We start from the raw sequence: 25,380 nt of genomic DNA, 5'->3' as shown, positions 1-25,380 counted from the left end.
TATTTGATATATAGTTATCTGACACCATTGCGCTCAAGTGGACTTAGTAATGTCATATTAACTTCCGGATGGAGATTATGTACCTAAATGAGATCAAGTCTCACATTTAGCTAAGGAACTTGACTTTCTTTTTAAAGAGCATGCCAAAAAAATACGATAATGCATGTGTCCTCCCTTGTTGCTGTTAACCCTTTGTAAGCCATTTCCCCAAAGATATTCCAAACGATTATTTATTAAAAATATCCCTTCATAAACCAGTAACAGAATTTTTTTTGACATTTCCAAGAAGGATTCTTGTTGTGTTTTAAAAAGATGTAGTCTCTTTTGTGTGTAGTAGGCAGTCAAACATGGAGAAATTGTTTGTCGCAGATAAACACACTTTATCTTCTCACCTGTATTCTTTGCAAACAAATTGCTTGCTGCAGATACTCATAAAAAAAATGAGGAAAAACTGATTTTTTTCTGAGAACTCACAAAATATTTAGGAAAGATTTGCTTTCCTTAAATGAGTGTTCTGCTTCTCCAAATAGTGACACGTATGGCATCCAGCAATTCTGAATTTTCTGAGCTCATCTCCAAAATTTCATTTATAACCTTATGCATATTCTCATTCCCAGACTTTTTCAAGCACATGAAGCCAATTCTAAAATATTTTCTTGGGCCATAAAGGAAATGTTGTTGTGTATATTGACACAGAGTTCTGTTGAATTTTAAAACATTAGAATGTAATTGAATACCTGTAAGCAAACAAAACACATCTGATCATCGTCTCCTTTTTGGTTAGGGATCAAAAAGATGCCTTAGAATGTTCTTCTTCCATAGTTTGGGGGTCATGTTATTGCTGTGTAATATTGTGAGCAAATTTCTGATCACCAGTAGAGTTCCTGTAGTTTTAAACTCCATGTCATCATGTTCGCTCTTTTTTCTTCATTTATTTTTGTTGTTAAGGCTAGAGAAATAGTTAATAATACTTAGTCTGATTACGGAAACAGTGACCTGTGTCATGGTCTTCCTCACCCAAAAGACTTTTAGTTATTTATTTTTAACAGAGTTGCATTTCAGTGATAGAACCCTTTTGCCTTCAGCATTGATACAAGTGTCACTGGTTTTCTTGGTTACCCTTCGGATGCAAAGCATAAATATGAATCGGAAATAATAGAAGAAAAACCACGATCTTTTTTGAAAGCGTTTTGAAACCCTGTGCCAAACACTGCTGGTGCCCAGAGTTGTTAATTGCGTCAGTCCTCTTGGATATAGATGTTTTCCTGAACACACCAGCCCCACAATAAGCCAGTAAATCTAAGTTTGACCTGCTTCTTATTATTGTGAGCCCTAGGTGTGTCACAGGCTTTTCACCGAGCCAGGGTTATTAATCAAAGCTGACTCCCTCGTATTGATCAGACCTCAAATGGTTGGATTCCGTGCCACCCTGTTTATACATTGCTGTTTAATTTGCAGCCACCCTGCGTGCACTCTATCTAAGTGACAACGATTTTGAAATCCTGCCGCCAGATATTGGGAAGCTCACAAAGTTGCAGATAGTAAGTAATTTATCTAAATTCTTAGAAAATCAATTCACTTCTGCAGCCCTTGTAGGAGTGGAATCAAGTCAATTTGAGCAGGAGTACAGTTTGTTTTGCGGGAATCAACCACTCCTCTTGCTGCTGTATCTGATCCATCTGCAAGCACTTGTAAATAAATTGAAGGGACTGAGTCTTCAGAGGAGAGAGGGCACGGGAAAGGACGAGAGTTGCTGTTGAGCGCCTCTGTACGTGAACACTGTTTTGACAACTCCTTGTTTTCTTGTATTTAGCTCAGCCTTAGGGATAACGACCTGATCTCGCTGCCTAAAGAAATCGGGGAGCTTACTCAGCTTAAGGAACTCCACATTCAGGGGAATCGCCTGACCGTTCTGCCCCCAGAACTAGGTAAGGTTGCTGGTGAATGATCTTAGTTCTGGGTTTAATTAATAACTGATCCAAATGCAGCCATTCTGAACAACCCTCGCTCCTCCTGGCAGGCACCTTCCACCGAGGTGCCCCTTTCTGGTCATTTCTAGTAGCACTTGTCCTTGACCAGGGTGCAGCCATTACAGGTGGACGTGTCCCGCTGCTCCATTCAGGGCCCGAGAAACTGCTGAGGGGGGATCAGCCAACTCAGCCCCTGCGCGGTGTTGGGGGGTGGGAGGGGGAGGAGCCCAACGTTAGTAGTAATGGTCTTGCCTGGGGTCCCTCCTTTGCAGCTGATGATCTTTAAACATTTTCTAATCAAACTGCTGTTCTTACTTTTCTTCATCTCTTAATTTTTAATTTCAATCCCTTGAAAATGTGTACTGCCTGGTTCAAGTATTTGTTACAGCTGCGTGGAAATACCTTTGCTCTTCGCGTCTGTGGTTCTCCACTGACTCCATCTCCAGTGGGAATTGTTAAATACGTTCCAGCTGGGAATTCCCCGGTCCTACTCCTGGGGTGGGTGATTCTTAACACTGTCTACCCAGTCACCCAGGCCAGGGTGGTCTTAGGACCTCCCTCGGAAAAAAACATTCAGACGGGTTAGCCCATGTCTGAGGCTATTCTGCCCTTCTGGAAAGGTCTCATGTGCTTGTGCTGACACTCTGTGTCCTCTGACTTCTTCAGTCCCCTGAACTATATTGTCCCTCAGACTGTGAATATTTGTGTTTCTGCTTCAAAAGAGCTTAATTTAATTTATTATTTGTTTAAGATTTATTTATTTATTTATTTATTTATTTGACCGACAGAGATCACAAGTAGGCAGAGAGGCAGAGAGGCAGGCGGTGGGTGGGGGGGGAAGCAGGCTCCCTGCTGAGCAGAGAGCCCGATTCAGGGCTCGATCCCAGGACCCTGGGATCATGACCTGAGCCGAAGGCAGAGGCTTAACCCACTGAGCCACCCAGGTGCCCCTAAAAGAGCCTAATTTTAAAAAGAACACATTTAATTCGGAGTTCTTGGAGCAAGTACCTCACATGAGTCTGGTGGTACGAAAGAAGCCAGTTATTAAAAATTGGAATGCAAAAAAAAAAAAAAAAAAGGAATGCAAGCTCCATGAGGGAAGGGTGGGGTTTAGTATCTGCTGCTTGTTCTGTCCCCGTGCCTGCCCTGTGCCACGCTATAGGTTGGCGCTCGAGGAACAAGTACTAGACAGGTTAATGAAACGAGGGCCTCCGACAGCTAGGCACTGGGATGGCCATGCACAGCCAGAGTTTGACGTCTGTCTGGAGCAGTGCTTCCAGTGAGGGAAGCCGCAAGCCACACTTCTAGGTGCTCAGGACCACATGTGGCTCGTGGCTGCCTTGTGGGAAAATGCAGGTACACAACGTTTCCGCCAGCTGGCATGTTCCTTGGGGCAGCGCCGGTCTAGAGGAAAAGCATTCACATGATTTCTTGGGACCGACGTGAAGTTTTAGCCCCTATTCCTCCATCTCCTCCAGCAGCTGTGTTGTTGTGAATTGTCTAAAGGAATTTGTGCTGAGTTCAAGAGTTGAGAAGTAGCTCAGCTCCTTCTCTTCACGGAGTTACAAGTGGACACATCTTACTTTAGGAGCAGGCTAGGGGATCAAGAAAAGTTCTCTGCGAAAGTTTTTAAAGCAAAAAACTCCTTGTCAAAAGAAAGAGTTTGTACAGTGATTCCTAACCCGAGGGGATTTTATTAATAATGCCTGGGGGACTTTTGCTTCTTCCCTGAACTACTGAATTAAAATCTCCATGCTGAGACTGATCTTTTTTCTTAAAGATTTTATTTTATTTTATTTATTTGAGAAAGAGAGCACATGTTCAGGAAGAAGGGTAGAGGGAGAAGGAGAGAGAATCCCAAGCAGGCTGTGTGCCGAGCACTGGGCCCGACGTGGGGCTTGATCTCACGACCCTGAGATCACAACCTCAGCCAAAATCAAGAGCTGGACCGACTGAGCCACTCAGATGCCTCAAGACTAATTCTTACATAATTTGGAGAAGCTCACTCCATGCTTCTGGTGTGCATCCTTGGTTATTATGACTAAGAGAAATTGTTTTTTTTTTTTAAAGTGTATTTTGTCATTGTTCTGTTCCATTTTGCAAGCAAAGAGGCAATGTAGGGCATTAATCAGGGATTTCTATCAGATGATAGTTTGTTAGAAAAATAATCCTGGGTGACCACCTACCTTGTACTTACATATTTTGAAATCTTAACTCACATTGCTTATCCTATATGGTTTTTACTCATATTTATCATTTCTGTCACGCTCTCCAATAATAAGTGTATATATATACATATATATATCTATATATGTATATACACACACACACACACACATACATGTATATATATATTTTTATTCAAGAATAGAATTGAGGAGAAAGTTACTAAATGACTTTTTTCTTTTTTTTAAACCACATGTAGGCAGGCTTAATCTCGACATCTGCCTGGTGGCAGCTTTCCCTAATTACAGGCAAATACTTTGCTGGAAGTAAATGATAAGCCCCCGGGAGTTGCTGTTACAAATCTAAACTAAAGATGAAGGCGGATGTATTCTTTATTTTTGAATGGTGATTTTTTTTTTTTTTTTTTTTTTTTTAAGAATCAAGAATAATAGGGGCGCCTGGGTGGCTCAGTGGGTTAAAGCCTCTGCCTTCAGCTCGGGTCATGATCCCAGGGTTCTGGGATCGAGCCCCGAATAGGCTCTCTGCTCAGCAGAGAGCCTGCTTCCTCCTCTCTCTCTGCCTGCCTCTCTGCCTACTTGCGATCTCTGTCAAATAAATAAATAAATAAATCTTTAAAAAAAAAAAAAAGAATCAAGAATAATATGTACTGCGCGGGAATATAATAATAGCTATTGTAATTGCCAGCACAGATGAAGGCCTCTTGTGCCAGGGCGCTGTGACGAGTGCTTTTCTTGCTCTGTCTCCCGTAATCATAAGCTGACTTTCTAGAGGTAAGAAGACGAGCTGAGGGGCACCCATCGGGGCACAGCTAGTAAGTCACAGAGGCTTGATTTGAACCCTGTGGGCCTGTTCTCCGGGCCAGGATTCCTAGCCACTGTGGTGTTCTCATTTCCATTCGTGCCCACAGAATGATTCCCAGAAAGCGGTTTCCAGGTGTGACTAAAGCCCGCGCTGGCTGGCCTCCCCAGGCGAGCAGAAGAGCTGCTCCAGCATGGCCGTCGTGTGGCCAGCTGGGCTGGTGTGTCAGCAGTGGGGCCGTGATCACACTGCAAGGTACAGAGGAGATGCCCTGGGTGACACAGGTGCTCTTCAGCTGGGCCGTTCCCAGGCGTGGTGGTGTCCCTGAGGTTCTCCCTCCTACCCCCACCCCCAACCCCGCTGCCCAGGCGCTGCCCCCTCCCGTGGCCGTCCAGCCACAGCGGGAATGTTTTGGTTTGACTTGTCCTTCACGGCTATGGTGAGCCTCCGGAGCCGCCCTGGCCGGCTGATGTCTGACTAGAGACCGATGAACCTGAAGTGGCTTCTGTCTGTCCCTGGAGCATCCACGGGCTGCAGGTTGGCTCCTGGGTGCATCTTCAGGTGTGGATAATGAGCTCTCCCCTGTATATTCATATTTTATGTAGCGGAAGTAAGCGAAGTCAGTGCCTCTGGGATTTCTGTGAAATTTCCTTTAAAAATAAATTTGGAATTTAACAACTTGAAGCCTTATTGATAAGACTATTTGAACCAAGCACAGGAATCCAGATGGCTTAAATGTGTCAGGTCTAAAATGTTCAGGGACACAGCACAATAAAGTCAGGGACTTGGCTGGATTTTTTTCTATGTAATTATATTACTTTTGTTGTGACTCTCTGAATAAGTTACTTTATCTGTTGTGTCTGATTCCTAAACAGTAACACCCTTGATTTGATGTTGGTCCATATACCTATAGGAAATTAGATGCAAACTGGGTCTGTCATTCCCCCATTCATTTTTTTCATTCATTCAGACATTTGTTAAGTTCTGTGGTAGGCCAGGTCGTGTCTCCAAGGAACTCACTTTCCAGTAAAGTAAAATTCACTTATTCGTCAACTGTTCATTGGGCCCCAGCTTCATGCTTATTTCTTGGAGATACGAGAAGGGAGACACCCCTGTGAGCCTGCCATGGGGGAGGATAGATGCATGGATGGATGGATAGCATATCAGATGATAAATGCTCTTTGAAAAATATTAGCATGGAAGGGAGTGGACCAGTGGGGGCTGGTGATACTACTTTGTTATACAGAGTCCACAGAGAAAGCCTCACTCATAAGCGGGTGTCATTTGAATAGAGTCTTAAATGAGGGAGAGAGCTTTCCTGGCCGAGGGAACAGCAAGTGCAAAGGTCCTGAGATGGTCGGGTGTAGAGTAACAGCATGCATCACGTGGCTGGAACACAGTGAGGAGGGGGGTGGTTGGAAGAGATGAGCTCAGGTAGGAAGTGGGACTAGATCACGTGGGAACTTGTGGGCATTATTAAGGACTTGGGCTTTTGCTCTGAGTGAGGTGGTGTGACAGGCTGAATAATGGTCCCCAAAGGTGCCCTCGTCCCAACCACCAGAACCTGGACATTTGTGATCTCGCATAGCAAAGGGACTTTACCGACGTGATTTAGAATCTCAAGGCACAGAGATTATCTGAGATGACCAGCGTGAGCCCAGTGTAATCACGTGGGGAGAGGGGCTGGTCATGAGTTGACCTGTGGATATCCTGAATTTGAGATGTCTTTTGGATGTCTCATCGAGAAAGGCACATGAATAGTGGGGTCCGGAGTTGGAAGAGGGAGATACACACAGCTGAAAACCTCTCCTGAGCCTGTCTGAATCCCAAGGTCTCTTTGGGACCCATATTTGCAGTGAGTAGTCAGTCTCTTCAAAGGAACAGCGATGTGACTAAGTGAAGTTTCACCCAGTTGTGTTTAATGGAAGAATTGGTGAGTGGAGTGGAGAAAAGGCCTGCATTGCTAGGGAGGACGGAAGGGCCCATGGCCGGAGCAGGCCTCCGAACAGACGGAGCGCTGGAGCGGATGACAGCTTCGTGCTGACGTCGGAGCTGGCGGCTCCCTCTTTTGCGTTTGCTCTCCTGCACGAGACAGCTGTTGCCTTACGAGCTGAAGACGTGAATTGTGTGTCTTTGCATGGTCTCTGCTAAATTGTCCAGGGTTCAGTGACTTGCTCTTGCTGGAATCAGTTCTGGTTTCTTGGCTTCTAGACAGACCTGGGACCTCTTCCCCTGGATTTGTCACCCAGGTAATTGCCTTTAGAGAAGGGAAGGACCTTGGTCAGCTAGGCATGCCGCAAAGCAAAGTGGTTTAGATGTTGGAACCGATCTGCAGGATGTAAGCAGCCCGTGAGAGGGATGTGTGCAGGGCTGTGTACACCTGGGGCTAGCTGGCGTAGCATCCTGCTTTGTATGCCGGGAATCGATGGTATTTTTTATTTCAGAAATATGAGAAGCATATGTATCCTTTCTAGCCTATTTGTGGAGAGTGGAAACAAATACTCATTCTGTTCAAAGAGTAAGTGATGTCAGGAATTGAGAATTTTCCTGCAATTGTAATTCTATACAATGAACAGAATTAAGAAAGGGGGAGATACCAGTCTAAAAATCCTTTGTGTTATACCTCTTAATCCTTTTATTTATGGGAGTTGAGGAGCAAAAGAAAAATGCTTTCTTTAGGGAGACAGGGAAGAAGGAAATATACAGTGTTCTTTTGGGTCAGTCAAGTCCCAGATTTTAAGTGTTTTGTTGATTATGTTTTGTGTTATTTTTATTCAGTTGCTTCGCAGTTATCTTAACCAGAGGTTTACAAACAACAACGGCATGTGTTTTAACGTGTTCTGTAGAATGTAGAGGCTTATGTCTTCATCACCAGGCTCGGGTTCAGTGCTCTGTGGCTTTGGACAACTTATTCTGCCTTCTGTACCTCATGTGGAGTGAGGCTCGGGGTAGTCCCTTGTCCTAGTGTTGTTCTGAGGACAAGAGCAGTCCACATCTAGAACTTAGCCCTGTGCCAGGAGTAAGTACAACTGCTCAGTAAGTCCTAGGTCAGTGAACATAGGTACACAAGCATGTGTGTGTTACACATACACACACACACACACACACACACGGTGAATTTTATCCTATAAAGCTTTGACTACCTAGGGGACAGTTTTCTGAAGCATGGCGGTTGCCCACACCCCACCTGTTTGACGGGGAGACGCACCCGGAGAGGAAGAATGACTGAGAAGGTCAGAAAGCCAAGGTCTCCAAGGCACCTTGATGGGTTGGTTTATCCTGTGGGTAGGAGAATGGCTGTGCTCCAGCTTCCTGTGTGGATGGCGAGAAGCAGCACAGGAGGTGTGTGTGGGGAGGGGAGGCACATGCAGGGGCAGAGTGGGGAGCGAAGACTGAAGGCCCAGGGAGCAGCTCCCCATGGCAAACACTCGGGTGCATGAGAGGCCTGGTAGGAAGTTAGGATTTCACCTCTGTCCATTTAGTTCCAGGGTCACCATTTTAACAATAAACTTGTGGGGCGCCTGGGTGGCTCAGTGGGTTAAAGCCTCTGCCTTCGGCTCAGGTCATGGTCCCAGGGTCCTGGGATCGAGCCCCACATTGGGCTCTCTGCTCAGCAGGGAGCCTGCTTCCCTTCCTCTCTCTCTGCCTGCCTCTCTGCCTACTTGTGAGCTCTATCAAATAAATAAATAAAATCTTTAAAAAAAAAAAACAATAAACTTGTAATTACACAAATTACACTGGAAGGTGGGACGAACTCCTGCCACAGTCCTGTGATAACTGGTGATAACTGGTGATAACTACACCAGGCTAACCCAGGGTAGGACCACTGGCTGCTTTTTGTAGTTGTTGTAAAGATTGATTTATTTTAGAGAGAGGGAGAGAGAATGTCAAACAGACTCCACGCTGAGCGCAGAGCCTGATGCAGGGCTCGGTCTCCCGACCCTGAGATCACAACCTGAGGTGAAACCAGGAGCCGGTTGCTCAGCTGGCCATGCCGCCCACTCAACCCTTGGCTGCTTTTGCTTCACGTCCATTCTAGGATGAAGTAAAATATAAAAATACAACATTTTATAAGGGGGGAAAGGCTCTCTGGATGAAATCCTCACAAAGACACATACCTCTAAAGACATAATAGTTCATCTGTGACATGGTTGCCATGTGTCTTGATACGGCAATTTAGTAGAGCAGAGACTGGTGAGTCCTTACTTTATGGAATTACAGAGTATGCTGCTTGTAAAATTGAATTGGGTAGTTGATCATAAACATGTTTTCGAAGTGACTTCTAGGCCAGGTAGAATTACATAAATACCTCAGCTTTTACATGAAATGTAACTTACAGAATAGCTTCATAGACTTTAATCTCCATTCTGTAATATAAGCAAGAAAGGTTCTTGGGCCACATTTTAAAGGTGGCAAAACCAGGGTGTCTAGGGAGATTGTGACTTGATTAAAGCTACATTCCTGACATGGCTTGATCCTGACAAAATCACATTTTTAGTTCAGATCTTTTTACTTCAAAAATAAGCATTTGTCTAAAGAAGATGTGGTGTGTATGTACGGGGCGTGGGGGGAGTATCCTGTAGCCATAAAAAGGATGAAATCGTGCCATTTGTGACAAGAGGGCTAGAGCTTGGGAGTATTATGCTACAGGAAGTAACTCAGACTGAGAAAGACACACAGCATATGATTTCACTCACATGTGGAATCTAAAAAACAAAACAAAGAGCAGAATCATTTACACAGAATAGACTGATGTTTACCAGAGGGCAGGGGTGGGTGGAGATGGGCAAAATGGGGGAAGGGAGTGGGAGATACAGGCTTCCAGTTAGGGGACCTCCAGTCATGGGGATGAGAGGGAATACGGTCGGTGGTACTATAGTAGTGTCTTGTGGGGACAGATGGCCGCCACACTGGTGGCGATGTTGTGCACCTGAAATTTCATGACACATTGTGTGTCAACTGTACCCAAATAAAAAAAAAATTTTTTTAAAGAAACTTAAAGAACCCCCCCAAAAAAGTATTCCTCTAAATAGTCTATCCTTTAATATATCAATACCGAAACAATTCAATCATTTATTGCTAGATGACAGAGTGAGTCCAGACAGACACTTTAATTTTTATTCTGTGAAAAATAAAGAAAATGCCAGGACTAGAAAAATCATTACCAAACTTTCAGTTTGGGCTGGAATTCTATTACATGCTCTTACATTTTATTTCTGTGTTAATATTCTTTCGACATACTCCACAAGAAATATTTCCTATTCTTTGATTCCCATGGTCTTAGTTGATAATCAAAAATGATTCCAGTCAGTCTCCTACATGATATTTTTTAACAAGTTCCATTTTATATATTTTATTCCAGTGAATTTTTAACCCCAGAAAATGCTCTAAATGTGGATTTTAAAAATCCTCAGCGAATTATATTTCTGCCTGGTGAGTTATTGCCTTAAAAGGGGTGGGGAGTTACAACACATAAAACGTTTCCATTCTGTATTATAAATTTCAGGAAGCCCACTGTCAGGTTCAGTGTGATTGAACATGTACATCAATCTGTGTTAACTCCAGCTGGTGAGGCAGACCACTGTTTGCAGTGGGCCATTCTTTGATTTAATAGGACACTAAATGTATTCTTGCCCTGGGAGAGGGGGCGGTGGTACAGAGATTCCAGATTTCATTTTTTTTATTCGAGGCATATCTGTAACTCCAGTTCTTATCACGTGAATACATATATAATATCTTAAGTTTATATAGCGTTTCCCCTCAAAGCCATCTCCTAGGTATTATATTATTCCTGTACTTAATAAAAAAAAAAAACAAACAAACCGTGTTATACTTAGACCTGAAGGGTATCGTACGTGTGAGTGCATTTTCAGGGGCCAGGGCTGGATAGGGGTGAAGTGGAGGATGGTGTCCTTAATGCTGGCAACACCAGAAATTGAGTGGTGGACCCCGAAACTGTGCCTTATCACAACTCATCATGGATCGGCTTTGCATATTTATGTTTATCTAGACCTTTCTGAGTTGTTCGTGTTTTCCACCGAGGAATTCTGTGAGTTGCCCACCTGCTGCACGAGAGGGTGTGATGGTGCCATTTGTATTTCTGTAAATTTTCAGTCAGGAACACGCATTCTAATATTAGCAGCCCCTATCTACCGGACCATGTCAGATTCTGACCTCCGGCTCGTTATAGCATATTTCTGTAAGCTTTCGGGTTTGGGGCACAGTACTAAATGAAGTAGACAGGATCCCTCCCCTCATAAACAGAACCTTTGAAGGAAACAACGAAACCAATAGTTGGAAATGGCCAACTGAAATTACAACGGATACCCAAATCTGCTAGAATGCCACAGCTCTAGTGTTACACTTGAACTTCCATCCTGCGAGGAGTGTACCGCCCCCTTCTCTCACCTGGGTTGCTGCAGGACTGTCCTAACTGGTGTCTCTGCTTCCTACATCACTCCAGTCTCATTCTTGATGTAGCACTCAAGGTGCTTTTATGAAATCCCACAGGGAGCTACATCACTTCTGGGATTAGAATTCTTTAACCTACCCTGTTGAGCCCTTAGACCTCAGATGATCTGGCCTCCATGTTTTTGTGCTGCTCTGGCCCCTCACTCACTCACTGGCTACTCTCATTGTCTGCTTCTTAGGTCTTCATGATCTTTGCTTTCTGCTTGGAATTGTCGTCTCCCGACTAGATGGAGAGATGGTCCCTTCAGCCATCCTTTCACGTGACATTTTTTCTCAGCCCTTTCCTGACCGTTCACTGCCCCACTCACTGGTCCCTTCCTGATATTTTTTACAATGGCAGGTAGTTTTTCTCATGCATAGTTCTTTGATTACCAAATAGTTATTGAGCACCAACGTTGTGTCCTGTGCAGTACTGAGTCCCTTAGGAGATATCAGTGGGTGGTGAGGGAAGGAAAGAAAAACCATGCTTTTGTGTAGGCTTGGATCTGTGATCAGCTCAAATTAAATTTTGTGTTTGATATAATTTTTTTCTGTACAAGTAATGTTTCTAGCACCATGAGTAGAAAAGAATGTTTTCCTAAAGAATTGCTTTGGTGCTTAGTTAAATGCTGATTTACTCTATAAATGTAGGTATACTGTGTTCCCTTGTTGTAACTCTAAGAGCAGTACCATGTTGTCTTGATGACTGTAGCTATGGAAGAAGTCTTGAAATCACATAGTGTAAATTATTTTTTTCAAAATTGTTTTGGCTAGTCTGTGTCCTTTGTACATGTATATACATTTTAGAATCAGCCTGTTGGGGTTTTGATTGGAATTTGACTGAAGTGACAGATCAATTTGGAGAGAATTTGCATCTAACAATATAGAGCCTTCCAATCTGTGAACATGATATATTTCTCCATTTGTTTAGGTTTTTAAAATTTCTCTTGGCAATGTTATAGTTTTTACTTGCATATATTTTGTTAAATTTATCCTTAAGTATTTTAGGTTTTTGATGCTATTGTAAGTGGAAATTTTTAAAATTTCATTTTTCATTATTGCTAGCACTTAAAAATACAACAGCTTTGTGTAAATTGATCTTGGTTCCTATGATTTTTCTTAATTTCCTTATAAGTCTGGGTCTGGTAGGTTTTTGTTGGCTTTTTTTCCCCCGCTTTGTGTCATATTTCCTAAGATTTTCTATATACATAATCATCTTGTCTCCCCCAAAAGACCATCCTATTTCTTTTTTTCCAATTACTATTCTTTATTGTTTTTCTTATCTTATTACACTGGCTAGGCCCTCCACTACAATGTGGTATAGAAGCAGTGAGAAGGAATATCCTTGCCTTATCTTGATTTTAGGAGGAAAGTATTATTGTTCATTTGTAAATGGATACTAGTTATATGTCTTTAGAAAACACTTTTTTATAGGTTGAGGAAGTTTCCTTTTAATCCTAGCTTCCTTCAGGTTTTTATGAATGGGTGTTAAATATTGCCAAAAAGTTTTTGTGTTTTTGTTTCTGTTTTGCCTCTCTTGAAATAGTCATGATTTTTCTCTTCTGGTAGCCATCCTCCAGGGTATCTCCTAATGATCTCCGTATCCTGGTATTCATACCCTTATGCGTCTGCTCCTGTTGGTCTCTGTGACCGATAGAATACAGCAGAAATAACAACATGTCGCTTGTGAGACTAAATTATGAAAGATACTGCGGCTTCCATCTTGGGTATGCTCCCTTGCCCTTGCTGTCTTTCACTCTCTCTGTAGTCAGTTGCTCTTAGGGAAAGCCATTTGTCATATTGCAGTCAACCTTATTGAGTTAACTTGGAAGTGGATCATCCAGCCCCAGTCATTGACTAGCCCCAAGCTGGCAGCTTGACTGTTTCCTGAAAGACCCTGATCCAGAACTACCCAGATAAGCCACTCTCAGATTCCTACCTTGGGAAAGTGTTAAGATAACAAATGTTACTTACGTTAAGTTCCAAGTTTGGAGTACTGTGTTGTACAGCAGTAGTTAACTAATACATATCCTTTATTTGCCAGTGTGGCAGATTACGTTGATTGTTCACATGTTAAATCAGTGTCGTATTTTTATACTAAAGCCCAGTTGGTATTACTGTATTATCTTTTTTTTTAAGTGAAAGCTTTATTGAAATAAAATTTACATACCGTATAATACACACATTTGAAGTATACAATTCAGCTTTTTTAGTATGTTCAGGGTTGTACAACCATCACCATAGTTTTAGAACATTTTTATTAGCTTAAAAAGAAGCTTTGTACCCATTAGCTATCATTCCACAGTACTCCTCTCTCCCACATATTTGGTTCTTATGTTTAGAATTTTGATCCCTTTTGATCCATTTAATTTTTGTATGTGGTACAATAAAGGTTCAGTTTCATTGTTTTGTACGTGGCTGTCCAGTTGTCCTAGCACCATTTGTTGAAAAGATTGTATTTTCCTCATTGAATGGTCTTGGCACCCTTGTTAACAATTATGTGGCCATAGATAAATGATTTTATTTCTGGACTCTCAAGTCTGTCTCATTGATCTATACGTCTATCCAATGTAAGTTTTACACTGTCTTTAATACTGTTGCTTTTTATTAAGTTCTGAAATTGGGCATATTAGTTCTAACTTTGTTGTTCTTTTACAAGATTATTTTGAGTCCCTTGACCTTCCATATGAATTCTATGAGCAGCTTATGAGTTACTACAAAGAAGCCAATTGGTCTTCTGATAGGGCTTGCATTGAATCTGTAGATTATTTTGGAGAGTCTTGCTCTCTTATACCAAATTTGAGATCCATGAACACAAAATGTCTTTTTGTTTACTTAGATCTCTTTAATTTCTTTCAACAATATTTTGTCAATTACAGAATATATGCTTTACACTTCCTTTGTTAAACTCCCTAAACATTTTATTCTTTTTGGTGCTATTGTAAATAAAATTATTTTCTTAACTTATTTTCAGATTGTTCATTGCTAGTATATAAAGTACAGTTGATTTTTATATTGACCTTGTGTCCTCTAATGATGGTGGACTTGTTTATTAGTTGTAGTTTTTAGTGGATTCTTCAGAATTTTCTCTATACAAAGTCATGTCATCTGCAATTACAAACAGTTAAACTTCCTCCCTTCTATGTAGATGCCTTTTATTTCATTTTCTGGCCCAATTGCTTTGACTGCAACCTCTAGAACAGTGTTGAATAGAAGTGACAAGAGCAGACATCTTTATCCTATTCCTGATCTTGGAAAGCTTCCAGTCTTTCCCCATTAAGTATGTTTTCTGTGAGTTACTTTAGATGACCTTTGTGAGGTGTAGGAGGTGCCCTCTGTTCCTTGTTTGTAGGATGATTTTATCATGAAAGGGTGTCTGATTTTGTTTAATGCTCTCTCTGCATCTGTTGAGATAATCATGGTTTTTGTTTTTTGTGTTTTTATTTTTATGTATTTCTAGATTTGATTTGCTAATATTTTCTTGGAAAATTTTTCTACTTTAGTTCATGAGGGATATTAGTCTCTACCTTTCTTAAAGTATCTTTGTACAGTTTTTGTATTAGAAATATCCTGTTCTGATATAGTTTGTAAAACTGATATTTTTAAATGTTTGAAAGAATTCATTAGTAAACCCCTATGGGTCTTGAGTTTTCTTTGTGGAAAAAGTTTTGAATTATGAATTCTGCATTCCCATAGATAGAAAGCTCATTAGGTTTTTCTGTTTCTTTAAGCATTGGTAATTTTGTGTTTCTTCTAAGTTGGTCTGTAGCGTCTATGATGATATCCCCATTTGTATTTATGATACTAGTAATTTGTGTTTCTCCCCTTTGCTTTTAATTGGTCTGCGTAGGCTTTATCAATTTTATTTCCCTTTTTAAAAAACTGGTGGTGTCGCTGATTGAATTCGTTTATTCCTTGTTTTGTATTTCATTGATTTGCTTTTCTTCTGCTCACTTTGAGAATAATTTGCTCTGATTTTTCTAATTTCTTCAGGAGAAAGCTTAGATCGTTGATTTTCAATCTTTCTCCTTCCCTAATGTTAGCATTTATAGGGCTATAGAAATGTATTTCTCTCTAATTGTTGTTTGAGCTACATCCCACACATTTTTATGTTTTAACTGTCGTTCATTTAAAAATATTTTCCAATTCCCTTGTAATTTCTTCTTTGGCTTGTGGGTTATTGAAAGGAGTTCATTTATTTATTTTTATTTTAGAGAAAGAGAGCATGTGCATGAGCAGAAAGAGGGGCACAGCAAGGGACAGAATTTCAAGCAGACTCCACACTGAGCATGGAGTGTGATGCAGGGCTCAGTCTCAGGATCCTGAGATCATGACCTGAGCCAAAACCAAGAGTCGGATGCTTAACCGACTGTGCCACCCAGGTGCCCTGGCATGTGGGTCATTTAAAGATGATTTGTTTTTGAAGATTTTGCAATCATTCTGTTATTGATGTATAATTTAATTATGATCACAAATCATAATCTGTATGATTTCCCTTCTTTAGTAGTTTGTAGACTTGATTTATGGCCTGGTGTATTGTCTGAGTTGATGAATTTTCCATATACGCATGAAAATGTTAATGTATCTTCTAGTGTTCTGTAAATGTCTGGTCAAATTGGTTGATATGTTAAAACCTCAAGTGACAGTGTTACAATTTTTTTTGTAAGTAAGCTATCTTTTAAATAAGTTAACAAAAAAGAAAAAAAGTCTTTAATATTTACTGACAGACATAACCATTTCTAGTGCTTTTTGCCCCTTGATATAGATCTGAGCTTCCATCTGGTGCTCCTTTCATCCTGAAGAATTTCCTTTTATATTTCTTGTTGTATCACTTGGCCACGAATTCTCTCAGCTTTCTTCTTCTGAATTATCTCTATTTTGCCTTCATTTTAAAGAATCTTTTTCTAAATATAAAATCTAAGATTGACAGTGCTGTTTTTTCCTTTCAGCACTCTAAGGGTAGTGTTCTGTTGTTTTCTATTTTGCATTCTTTTGCTGCCATTTTTACCATTGTTCTGTGTAATGTGTCTATTTTTCTCTGACTGCTCTTAAAATTTTCTCTTCATCATTGGTTTTAAGCAGTTTAATTATTTATCTTCCTGTGGTTTCCTTTGTTTCTACTTTTTGAGGGTTGTTTGGAAATTTTTTGATATATGGGTTTAATCATCAAATTAGAACAGTTTTAGCCATTTCTGTATATACTTACCTACTTACTGCCTATTAGGTAGCCAGCTCTCATTTCTCTTTCCTCTTCTGGAAGTCAGATTACACTTACATTAGACTGCCTGATGTCTTCCACAAGTCCACTGCATAAAACTTTGTTTTTCTGTAAACCCTGTCCACCTCTTTGTGCTTCAGTTTGGCTAGTCGTTTTTTTTTTTTTTTTTTTTTTTGGTAGGTTGTTTTTTATTTTGTTTTTGTTTTTGGTTTTGGGTTTTTTTTTTTTTTTGCTTGTTTTTGTTTTTACTATGTCTTCAGTTTAACTGATCTTTCTGCATTGTCTAATCTTCTGATAAGCCTGTTCAGTGGAATTTTCATTTCAGATCTTACAACTTTCAGTTCAAGTATATTCATGTAGTTCTTCTTATCATTCCACTTCTCTATTAAACAGTTCCTGTTTATTTCCTTATTATGTTCACGTTTTCCTTTAAATTCTTGAACACATTGTAAGTAAGTGTTCTAACATTTTTTCGTCTACGATGTAATTTCTTAATCTGTTTCTGTTGACTAATTCTTCTCTTATTTATAGATCACCTTTTCCTATTTCTCTGCATGTCTGGTATTTTTCTATTATAATGTCATAGTAGATACGAGTATATATTTTTGAATGTGTAGCTATTATTGTCTCCTTTTATAGGCTGTTGAGTTTCATGTAGGGAAGCAGTTAATTTCTTTGTGACCAGCTTGATTTTTTTCCCAGTCCTCCTTTCAACCTTGGTTAGGGTTGGTCCAGACTAGACGTTATTTGTGGGCTTGATTAGTCCTTTCCTAGGACTTTTGGGATCTCTATTGAATGACCAGGGTGTTCAGTGAGGTTCTTCTTCCCTAGCTGATCTGGAAATGAAGATTTCCTAGCCCTGTGCACACTCCAGTAATTGTTTGGCTTTATCTCCCCTGTAGTTTTTCCCTTGTTATTTTTTTTTTTTTTCTTTCTTAGCCTTGAGGAGCTTTTCCCTGGACATTGCACTTATTATCCAGCCAAAAGACTTACAGGAACCCCTGTGCAGTCATCTGGAACTCTTTTTCTTTTGGCTTCTTTGTTTCTACTATTCTGCCCTACCCATTCCTCCTACCTTAGTAGCCTCAAACTCTGATCTCCTTTCACTCAGCAGTGCCACCATATTGTTTGATCTCCCACTTCCTGCATGACTGTCTGGAAATGCTTCTAGGGGGTGATCATATGGTTCCGCGGACTTATTTCCCTTTCCTCAGGGAGGAGTCTGGTACTTCTTGTTGCCCAATGTCTAGAAACAGTTACATTCATTACACATTTTTTTCCGGTTACTTTATCATGGCTAGCGGCAGAAGTCTGGATTAATTTTTGATAATTTTCAGTGTGAACAGATGGAATATAATTGTTTTTCTGCCTCTTCCTTGCCTGTTTACACAGTCTCAAGAAGTTATTTTTACTCAGTTTATCCTCTCAATGTTGCAGTCGTTGGCTGGGTGCTGTAGCAGGCATGGAAGTATTGCGGTTATCATCTTCCATAGTATGTATAAATGTCAAGACTATTTCCCCTTTCATTTCTGGTATCACCCTGTTTTTAACCCCCAGAATGACGTCTCGGTCTTAACTGCTTGCTTATTTATTTATTTACTTATTTATTATTATTAATTAAGTACACTCTGTGCCCAACATGGGCCTTAGACTCGTGACCCTGAGATCAAGAGTCATATGCTCTGTGGAGCCAGCCAGGTGCCCTGGTCCTAACTGCTTTTTGAATCATCTCTTAGCCCAGTGTTAAAGTGAAGAGCGTTAAATTTGTGAAGGCTGCCGTAAAAAGTGCCACAGTGCGGCACTAGCTTCAACAACACAAATTTATTTTCTCCCACTTGTGGAGGCTGGAGGTTCTGGATCATGTTACCAGTCGAACTGGTTCCTTCTGAGGGCTGTATGGGAAGGATCTGTTCCACACCCCTCTCCTCAGCTAATAGATGGCTGCCTTCTCTCTGTGTCCTCATGGTGGTTCCTCTCTATGTTCAGATTTCCTCTTCCTGTAAGGACTCTGGCCACATTAGAGTAGGGCCCACCCGAATGACCTCATTTTAGCCAGATCACATCTGTAAAGACCTTGTCTTGAAATATAGTATCATTCTGAGGACTAGGAGTTAAGACTTCATGCATTTTAAGGGAGAAGAAACAGTTTGGCCCATAGCACCAATCATTCCGCTCATCTCTTTATTTATCACCTTGGTGTAAAACTTGATGTCCTTCGATGTTTCATTGTTCACATGTCTTTAATCCCTGTTTATTTTAATTTTTTTATATTATTTCTTCAGAGGTTTTTTTTTTTGTTTTTTTTTTTTTGTTTTTTTCTGTTTTTTTTCCAGGGAGGGGAAGAGGGGCAGTGGGAGAAAGGGAGAGAGACTCTAAGCAGGCCCCATGCCCAGTACAGAGCCCAGTGCCGGGCTTGATCTCATGACCCTGAGATCATGACCCGAGCTGCAATCAAGAGTCTAGAGCTTAACCAGCTGAGCCACCCAGGCACCCTGCCTTTAATGCCTTTTATTTTGCAAGGATAGGTCAAGTTCCCTTAAGCCATCATTTTTAATCTTTTCAAGAATCACTGTCCCCTTTGAGAAACCAGTGAAACCTATAGAGCTACTCTCCCCAAAATATGTATTTTCATGTGGGAAATTTTACATATAACTCAGGGAATTTTAAGATGCCCCACATCCATCCATGGACCCTTAAATGTAGCATTCCCATGCCAAGTATTCCTTGTTTTAACCCTTCACCTGTAGGTTCTGTTAGCTAACTGTTTTGGCATCATTTCTGTATATCCCAGATCTTCCTCTGAGTCACATGCAAATGAAGAACATTGACTGAGTCCTGGATCCATGAATGGATTGTGCATGAAGTTATAGCTGCAGAGAGAGGAAAGAAACCCATCACTCACGCGGTCAGCTCTCTTTCAAATGCAGTTCATAGGATATAGTGGTAGATGGTCATATATAAACTTTAAGGAGGTGTTGGCTTTTTCCCCTTGCATTTAAAGGTTATGTGCTGCAATGGGAGACAAATAAATCATGGTTCACCACAACAGCAGCGTTGCAGTCAGTTATATAAATTGCCAGTGAAGCACTAAATCTGTCACTTTGTGTGTTCTGACCATTTAACAGTTGGAATGGTGTTGGGAAAGAGGACTGACTGGAAACAAAAGAAGCAAATATAGTGGCAGATGCAATTAGCAAGATCAATGGTTGGCACTAAAGGTTCATTGTTTGGTCATTTCGGTTGACCAAAGGATAAGCAATTGATATCCAAAGCGCTTCACTCGCTATAATTTGCTGGAAAAGAATGCAGAGAAGTGAGTTGCCCAACTTTACAACAATGTGGAGAATATTTTTCAGCTGACTGTGTTCCTAGCACAGCGACCAGAAGACCAAGTTTATTCTTTTCATTTATGCTTTTAATAGATAATACAGAATTTTTGCTCACTCGGTATACTTTTTTTAAGAATCAAAATTATCAAGTACATATTCTCTAATATCTTTCCAAGCCTTGTGAAAGATACAGTTCCCTTTTTTAAAAACTTCTCTTTATTTATTTGTCAGAACCAGCGAGCTCAAGCAGGGGGAGAGGCAGGCAGAGGGAGAAGCAGGCTCCCCACTGAGCAGGAGGAGGGAGCCAGATACAGGGCTTGATCCCAGGACCCTGGAATCATGACCTAAGCAGAAAGCAGAAGCTTAACCCACTGAGCCACCAGGGCCCCCCAGGGTTCCCTTTTAGTGGAGCCAGTAACCTAATGAAACCTGAAAAACAGTTAAGAACCTGTTAGATTGGGACACCGAGTGTAACTGCAGTAGGACTGCAGCCCAGACTGACATCACTGTGGCTTCACGTGGTCTAAAATAAAAATGTCATAGACTAAGGGGCTTAACCAACAGAAATTTCTCACTGTTCAAGGTGCTGGAAGATTTGGTTTCCAGTGAGGCCCTTCTTCTGGTTTGTAGGAAGACACCTTTTTGTCATGTCTTCACCTGGCAGAGAGAGAGGTCATCTCTGTCTCGTGTCTCTTCTTTTTTTTTTTGAAGATTTTATTTATTTGACAGAGATCACAGGTAGGCAGAGAGTCAGGCAGAGAGAGAGGGGAAAGCAGGGTCCCTGCCGAGCTGAGAGTCCGATGCGGGGCTCGATCCCAGGACCCTGGGATCATGACCGGAGTGGAAGGCAGAGGCCTCAACCCACTGCGCCACCTAGGCGCCCCTCTCGTGTCTCTTCTGATAAGGGCACTAACCTCCTTCATGAGGGATCTGCCTGAGCAACCTAATTATGACAAAGACCTCACTTCCAAATACCATCCCATTGCTGGTTAAGGCTTCAATAATAACAGGACAGTCGGTCAGCCGGTGGCAAATGGAGATGAGCCTTAAAAAAAAAAAAAAAGGAACGCAGTGGTATCTATTAAATTATTAAGTTTCTTGACTTAAATGCACATTTAATATATTATGTTGCCATCATTCTTACCTCCTCCTGTATCTTCCTTCATCACTAATCACAACTCCTGTCTTGCCTTTCATTTAGTTATGCATTCTGTGACTGGTTGGACAGCTCTGAGCATCCCAACAGTGGAACCTGCCTATGCTGTTCCCCACCATTTAGGTCAACTGGTTCTCGGGGTTTGTGAGATCATGCGCTACTTAAGGAAGCTGATGAAGGCTGTAGATTCTCTCTACGAAAAAAATGTGTATACATGACCATTGGACCTGGGGTTAAAAAAATCTCTGCCCTGCGCTTGTTTGCTCTCTCTTGCTCTAAAGTAAGTGAATCTTTAAAAAAAGAAAAAAGGCGCGCCTGAGTGCCTCAGTTAGTTAGGCATCTGACTCTTGATTTTGGCTCAGGTCATGTTCTCAGGGTCCTGAGATTGAGCCCCCATTAGGCTCTGTGCTCAGCAGGGAATTGCTGGAGACTCGCTCTCTCCCTCTGCCCCTCCCTCTGCTTACGTGAGCTCTTCCTCTCTCTCTCTCAAATAAATAAATCATTTAAAAATCTCTGCCCTGAACTCACCTTATCAACTTAACTGCTATTGAAGGGCCCGTACTCTTCATCTCTCAGTAAGAAAAATTATCAGAAGAACGCATGTTTCACAAGAAACGATGGATGGTCAACCATATAAAAACTAGTCACCCTTATTAGCAGTCAGAGAAATGCTAGTTAAATCATATTGCCATTTTTTAGTATATCGGTTAACAGAGACTTTAAAATAGAATCATCAGAGTGATGATGAGGGTTTGATGGTTTGGTGAAATGACCATTTTCATACATTGCTGTTGGGTGATTTGGGGGGTCTCCCAGACTTGCATTTTAGCTGTATGTATCAGGCCTTGTAGAAGCTCCCCACGTTTTATTGTCGTATGTTTCTTTCTGGGGCTGACCTGTCCTCAAGAAATAATCCAGAATTCAGTCAAAAGTTTATACAAAAATATATATATTTTGCAGCAGTGTTTAAAGTGAAAATTTTGAAACCACCATAAAGTCCAATAAAAGAAGGGTTATATGAACTATGGTAGATCATGGAATATAAAATGACATGGGGAATGCTGACAGCACACTGTAAGGTGAATTTACAGTGTGCTTCTGCTTATAGAGTATGTTTACATAGCTCCATTAACATGAGTTAATCAAAAAGTTTTTGACTCAAGTCTTTGTGTATTGGGACTCTGGGTTATTTCTATTTTTCTACTCATTTCTTTTTCTTAATTCTTCAAAATTTCTACAATGTTTTTGTGTTAGCTTTATTAACTGTATCAAGTTAGCTTTCGCTGCACAACAAACTGTCCCCAAACCTAGGGTTAAAACAGAGCCATTTTATTTCTCCCACTTCTCTTGGTCCAGACTGTCTCAGCTGGTATTTACTTGGCTTTCTCATGGATCCGGGGTCGTCGGGGGTTGGTGGTTGAGGATGGTGTCACTCACAGGTGTGGGGGGCTGCGAGGCTGGAAGCCAAACACTTGCCAAGTGTCTGCTTGGTTCACGTCCCATTGCACAAAGCAGGTCACGAGACTGAGCCCAGGATCACCATGCAAAGGAGGTAAGGGCAGGGTCACAGAGAGGATTATTGCAAAGCTGTTTTTGCAAGCCATCTTTGACATATACAGGGAAACAAATGCCACTGTAGAAAAGTATGAGAAACCCCTACCTAACCTGAAGTCCTGACTTGACCGCTTCTGCGAGTCATAGTGTCTTTGTATTGATGACATCACAGTCCTTATTCCTTCCTGGCCGTGAGGAATAGGAAAGAGCAGTAAGCACATTACTGATAGACAGTTTTCCACTGGTTTTTCAGCCTTCCAGTCCCCCTACCACTCCCTTCCCCAGTTGGAGTAGCCAGGAACTTGGGACTGGCCCATAGTTTTTCTTTCTCTTTGACGGAAGCTTCCTACCACACACAGAAGACCACCGATAGAATGGGAGTGCCATGGAGGTTGATAGGTTTAAGGGAAGAATGCCTACTTCTCGGGTTTGATAGGCAGGGTGTATTTGTTTTTATACTGTTGCTCATATTGTTTTATAGCCTCTGTAAGAATGAAGGCATATTTAATTGGCAAATTTTCTGTGTCAAGGTAAAAATGTATTCTGTTACTCTCACTTTATGTGACAGGCGGGCAACCATTTTTGTAGACCTCTTATGACTCGTCTTTTGAGGCATTTTGAAAAAGGTGATGTTAGGCACAGCTGTAAGAGCTAATGTGGTTAAGCACCCGGGATACTTTTTTCACAAAGTATTTGTTTCCTGTTGGCCATATAGCAGATGGCCACAAATTTAGTGGCTTGAAACAATACCCATGTATTCTTTTATGGTTCTAGAGGTCAGACATCTGAAATCGATGTCACGGACCCAAAATCACCGTGTCAGCAGAGCTGGTTCCTTCAAAAGTCTCAGTGGGAGAATCCAGATTCCTTGCCTTTCTCAGCCTCTCGTGTTTGCTGCATTCTTTGGTCTGTGGTCCTCCCACTGACTGCCCCCCATTCCTCCTCACAGGATCACTGCAGTGACATCAGGCCCACCCACATAATCTTCCCATTTTACAGTCCTTAACTTAATCACAGCTGCAGAGTCCTTTTTGCCACATAAGCTGACATGTGCAAGTTCTGGGGATTGGGACATGAAGATATTTGGGGTCCCCTTGTTCTGTATCACACACAGTAATGGACACATGAGCTTCCTGATACAACTACGTTTGTGCACATCATTTCTTTTTACCCCACTTCTTGGTGATCCTACCTCCCGTCCTCCAGAATCATGTAACCTGGCTGGTCTGCATGGGATCTGTTGACTTCGGGATCCTAATTCCACGGGGATTTGAGTCTGCGTTTGATGCTGGGTGTAGGTGTGTGTCTGACTTGATTTTCATTACTCATAATAAGGAGAAATGAAGTTTGTATTGCTTGCTTCTCTCATTCTGCATGTTCGTATTATGACTAATAGTTTTTTTAACGGAGAACTATTTTGAAATCAAAGTGTTTTATGATGTATTTCGACAGCAGCCATGTCCTGCTTTTAGCTGCTCTGAGAGGAGCAAGTTACAGGATACCAGCTTAATATTCCATACCTGAGTAATCAACCAGAGATGGCCTGTCCAAAAATATCACTCAAATGTCAACCACAAAATGTCTTTAAAACCATCTCATTCAGAAGACTTGAATCTTCCTTACTTGCAGTTTTGAAATATCAAAGTTTTTAAAGACAGGGAGTCCTAAGTTACTTCTTTCTCAGAGATGCCAGATGGATGTTGAATTAGGTCCAGTTTTTAGTTTTTCCTCAGATAATTTTTCAAGTTTGTGGTGGTGTTTTGGATCGTTATCTGTATATCGAAGCGCTCGTCCTCCCCCGGTTCCCCACAGCCCCCCACGGCTCCCCACAGCCTGGCATCGGCGTGGTTGCCTTGGTACCTGTTCCTGAAGGATGTCTGCAGTGAGATTTGGTTGTTGAAATAGCACGACTTGTCATCTAAAAGTAGAAGTCATTAGCACGACGCCGTTTGGCTAGGGGTGTCTTCGATACTGTTTTTAATTTTTTCTTATTTTATCACTTGACTGTTAATGTTTACTCATTTCACCACTGGAAATTTCAGAGCCTGGTTCACAGTATGGTTCTGGAGTGAAAATTGCAAAAACGTTCTCCCAAAGAGTCTCGAAGAGTCTTGGAACTTGTGCCAAAAACAGTGGCTCGATTTATATGTACGGTGTCTTTTGAGAGATGAGAACTTTGAGAATCTAGCTCTCTCATTGCTGTGCATGGTCAGTGATACTTAGATGTCTGAAGCTGTAATCTGCAGTGAAGAGCCGTCCGCTGCGTTCAAGGAAAAGGATTTCTAGGATTCTTGCTAGCTTATATGTGAACTTTAATTGGCCTTCACGGTGATTGTGAATTTACCCGAAACACTGACCTATCTCAGAAAAGGTAGACTTTGTTTTTGTTGCATGTAAAAACTGAATTGGGTGCTTGGGGAGGATTGGTATCCGTTTGTCTCCATTCCACTTACCTCCTCCACATAATTATTAAAAAAGATGCAGCCAGGCACAACGTCCTCGCTCTCGCTTCCCGGATGAGTTGGCTCTCAAGTCAGCGGCTGCTGTCACTGCAGGGTTGAGGGTGGTGAGTGCTCCTTCGCTGGTGGGTGTCCCTGCGGACACCGCCAACTGGCAGCCTGCATTGGGATACGCAGTAATTAGTGGCTCGAAACTCTCCCCTCGTTAACTCCAGGTAAGTTATTAGAGAAGATGTTCTAGAGTTCAGAGTGTTGGTTT

General features: G+C 41.5%; 1 protein-coding gene across 5 annotated transcripts in view; it reads left to right on the top strand.

Annotated features, from left to right (window-relative positions):
- RSU1 (Ras suppressor protein 1) overlaps positions 1–25,380 on the top strand; it is a gene marked incomplete at its 5' end in the record, with an annotated part of 181,639 nt that overhangs the window by 52,857 nt on the left and 103,402 nt on the right. For 4 of the 5 annotated variants that reach the window (XR_013967218.1, XR_013967219.1, XM_080810098.1 and 1 more), the window contains 2 exons: positions 1,459–1,541; positions 1,814–1,928. Coding sequence is in view for 3 of the 5 variants with exons in the window: in XM_080810098.1 (XP_080666224.1) it covers positions 1,459–1,541; positions 1,814–1,928 (198 nt within the window). Of the gene's footprint in view, positions 1–1,458; positions 1,542–1,813; positions 1,929–5,064; positions 5,106–25,380 lie in introns of those variants that run through there. The other variant, XM_080810099.1, reaches the window with a different exon arrangement.

Source organism: Martes martes (genome assembly GCF_963455335.1).
Source record: "Martes martes genome assembly, chromosome: 8".
Lineage (NCBI taxonomy): Eukaryota > Metazoa > Chordata > Mammalia > Carnivora > Mustelidae > Martes > Martes martes.
This window is presented reverse-complemented; position numbering and strand designations above follow the sequence as displayed.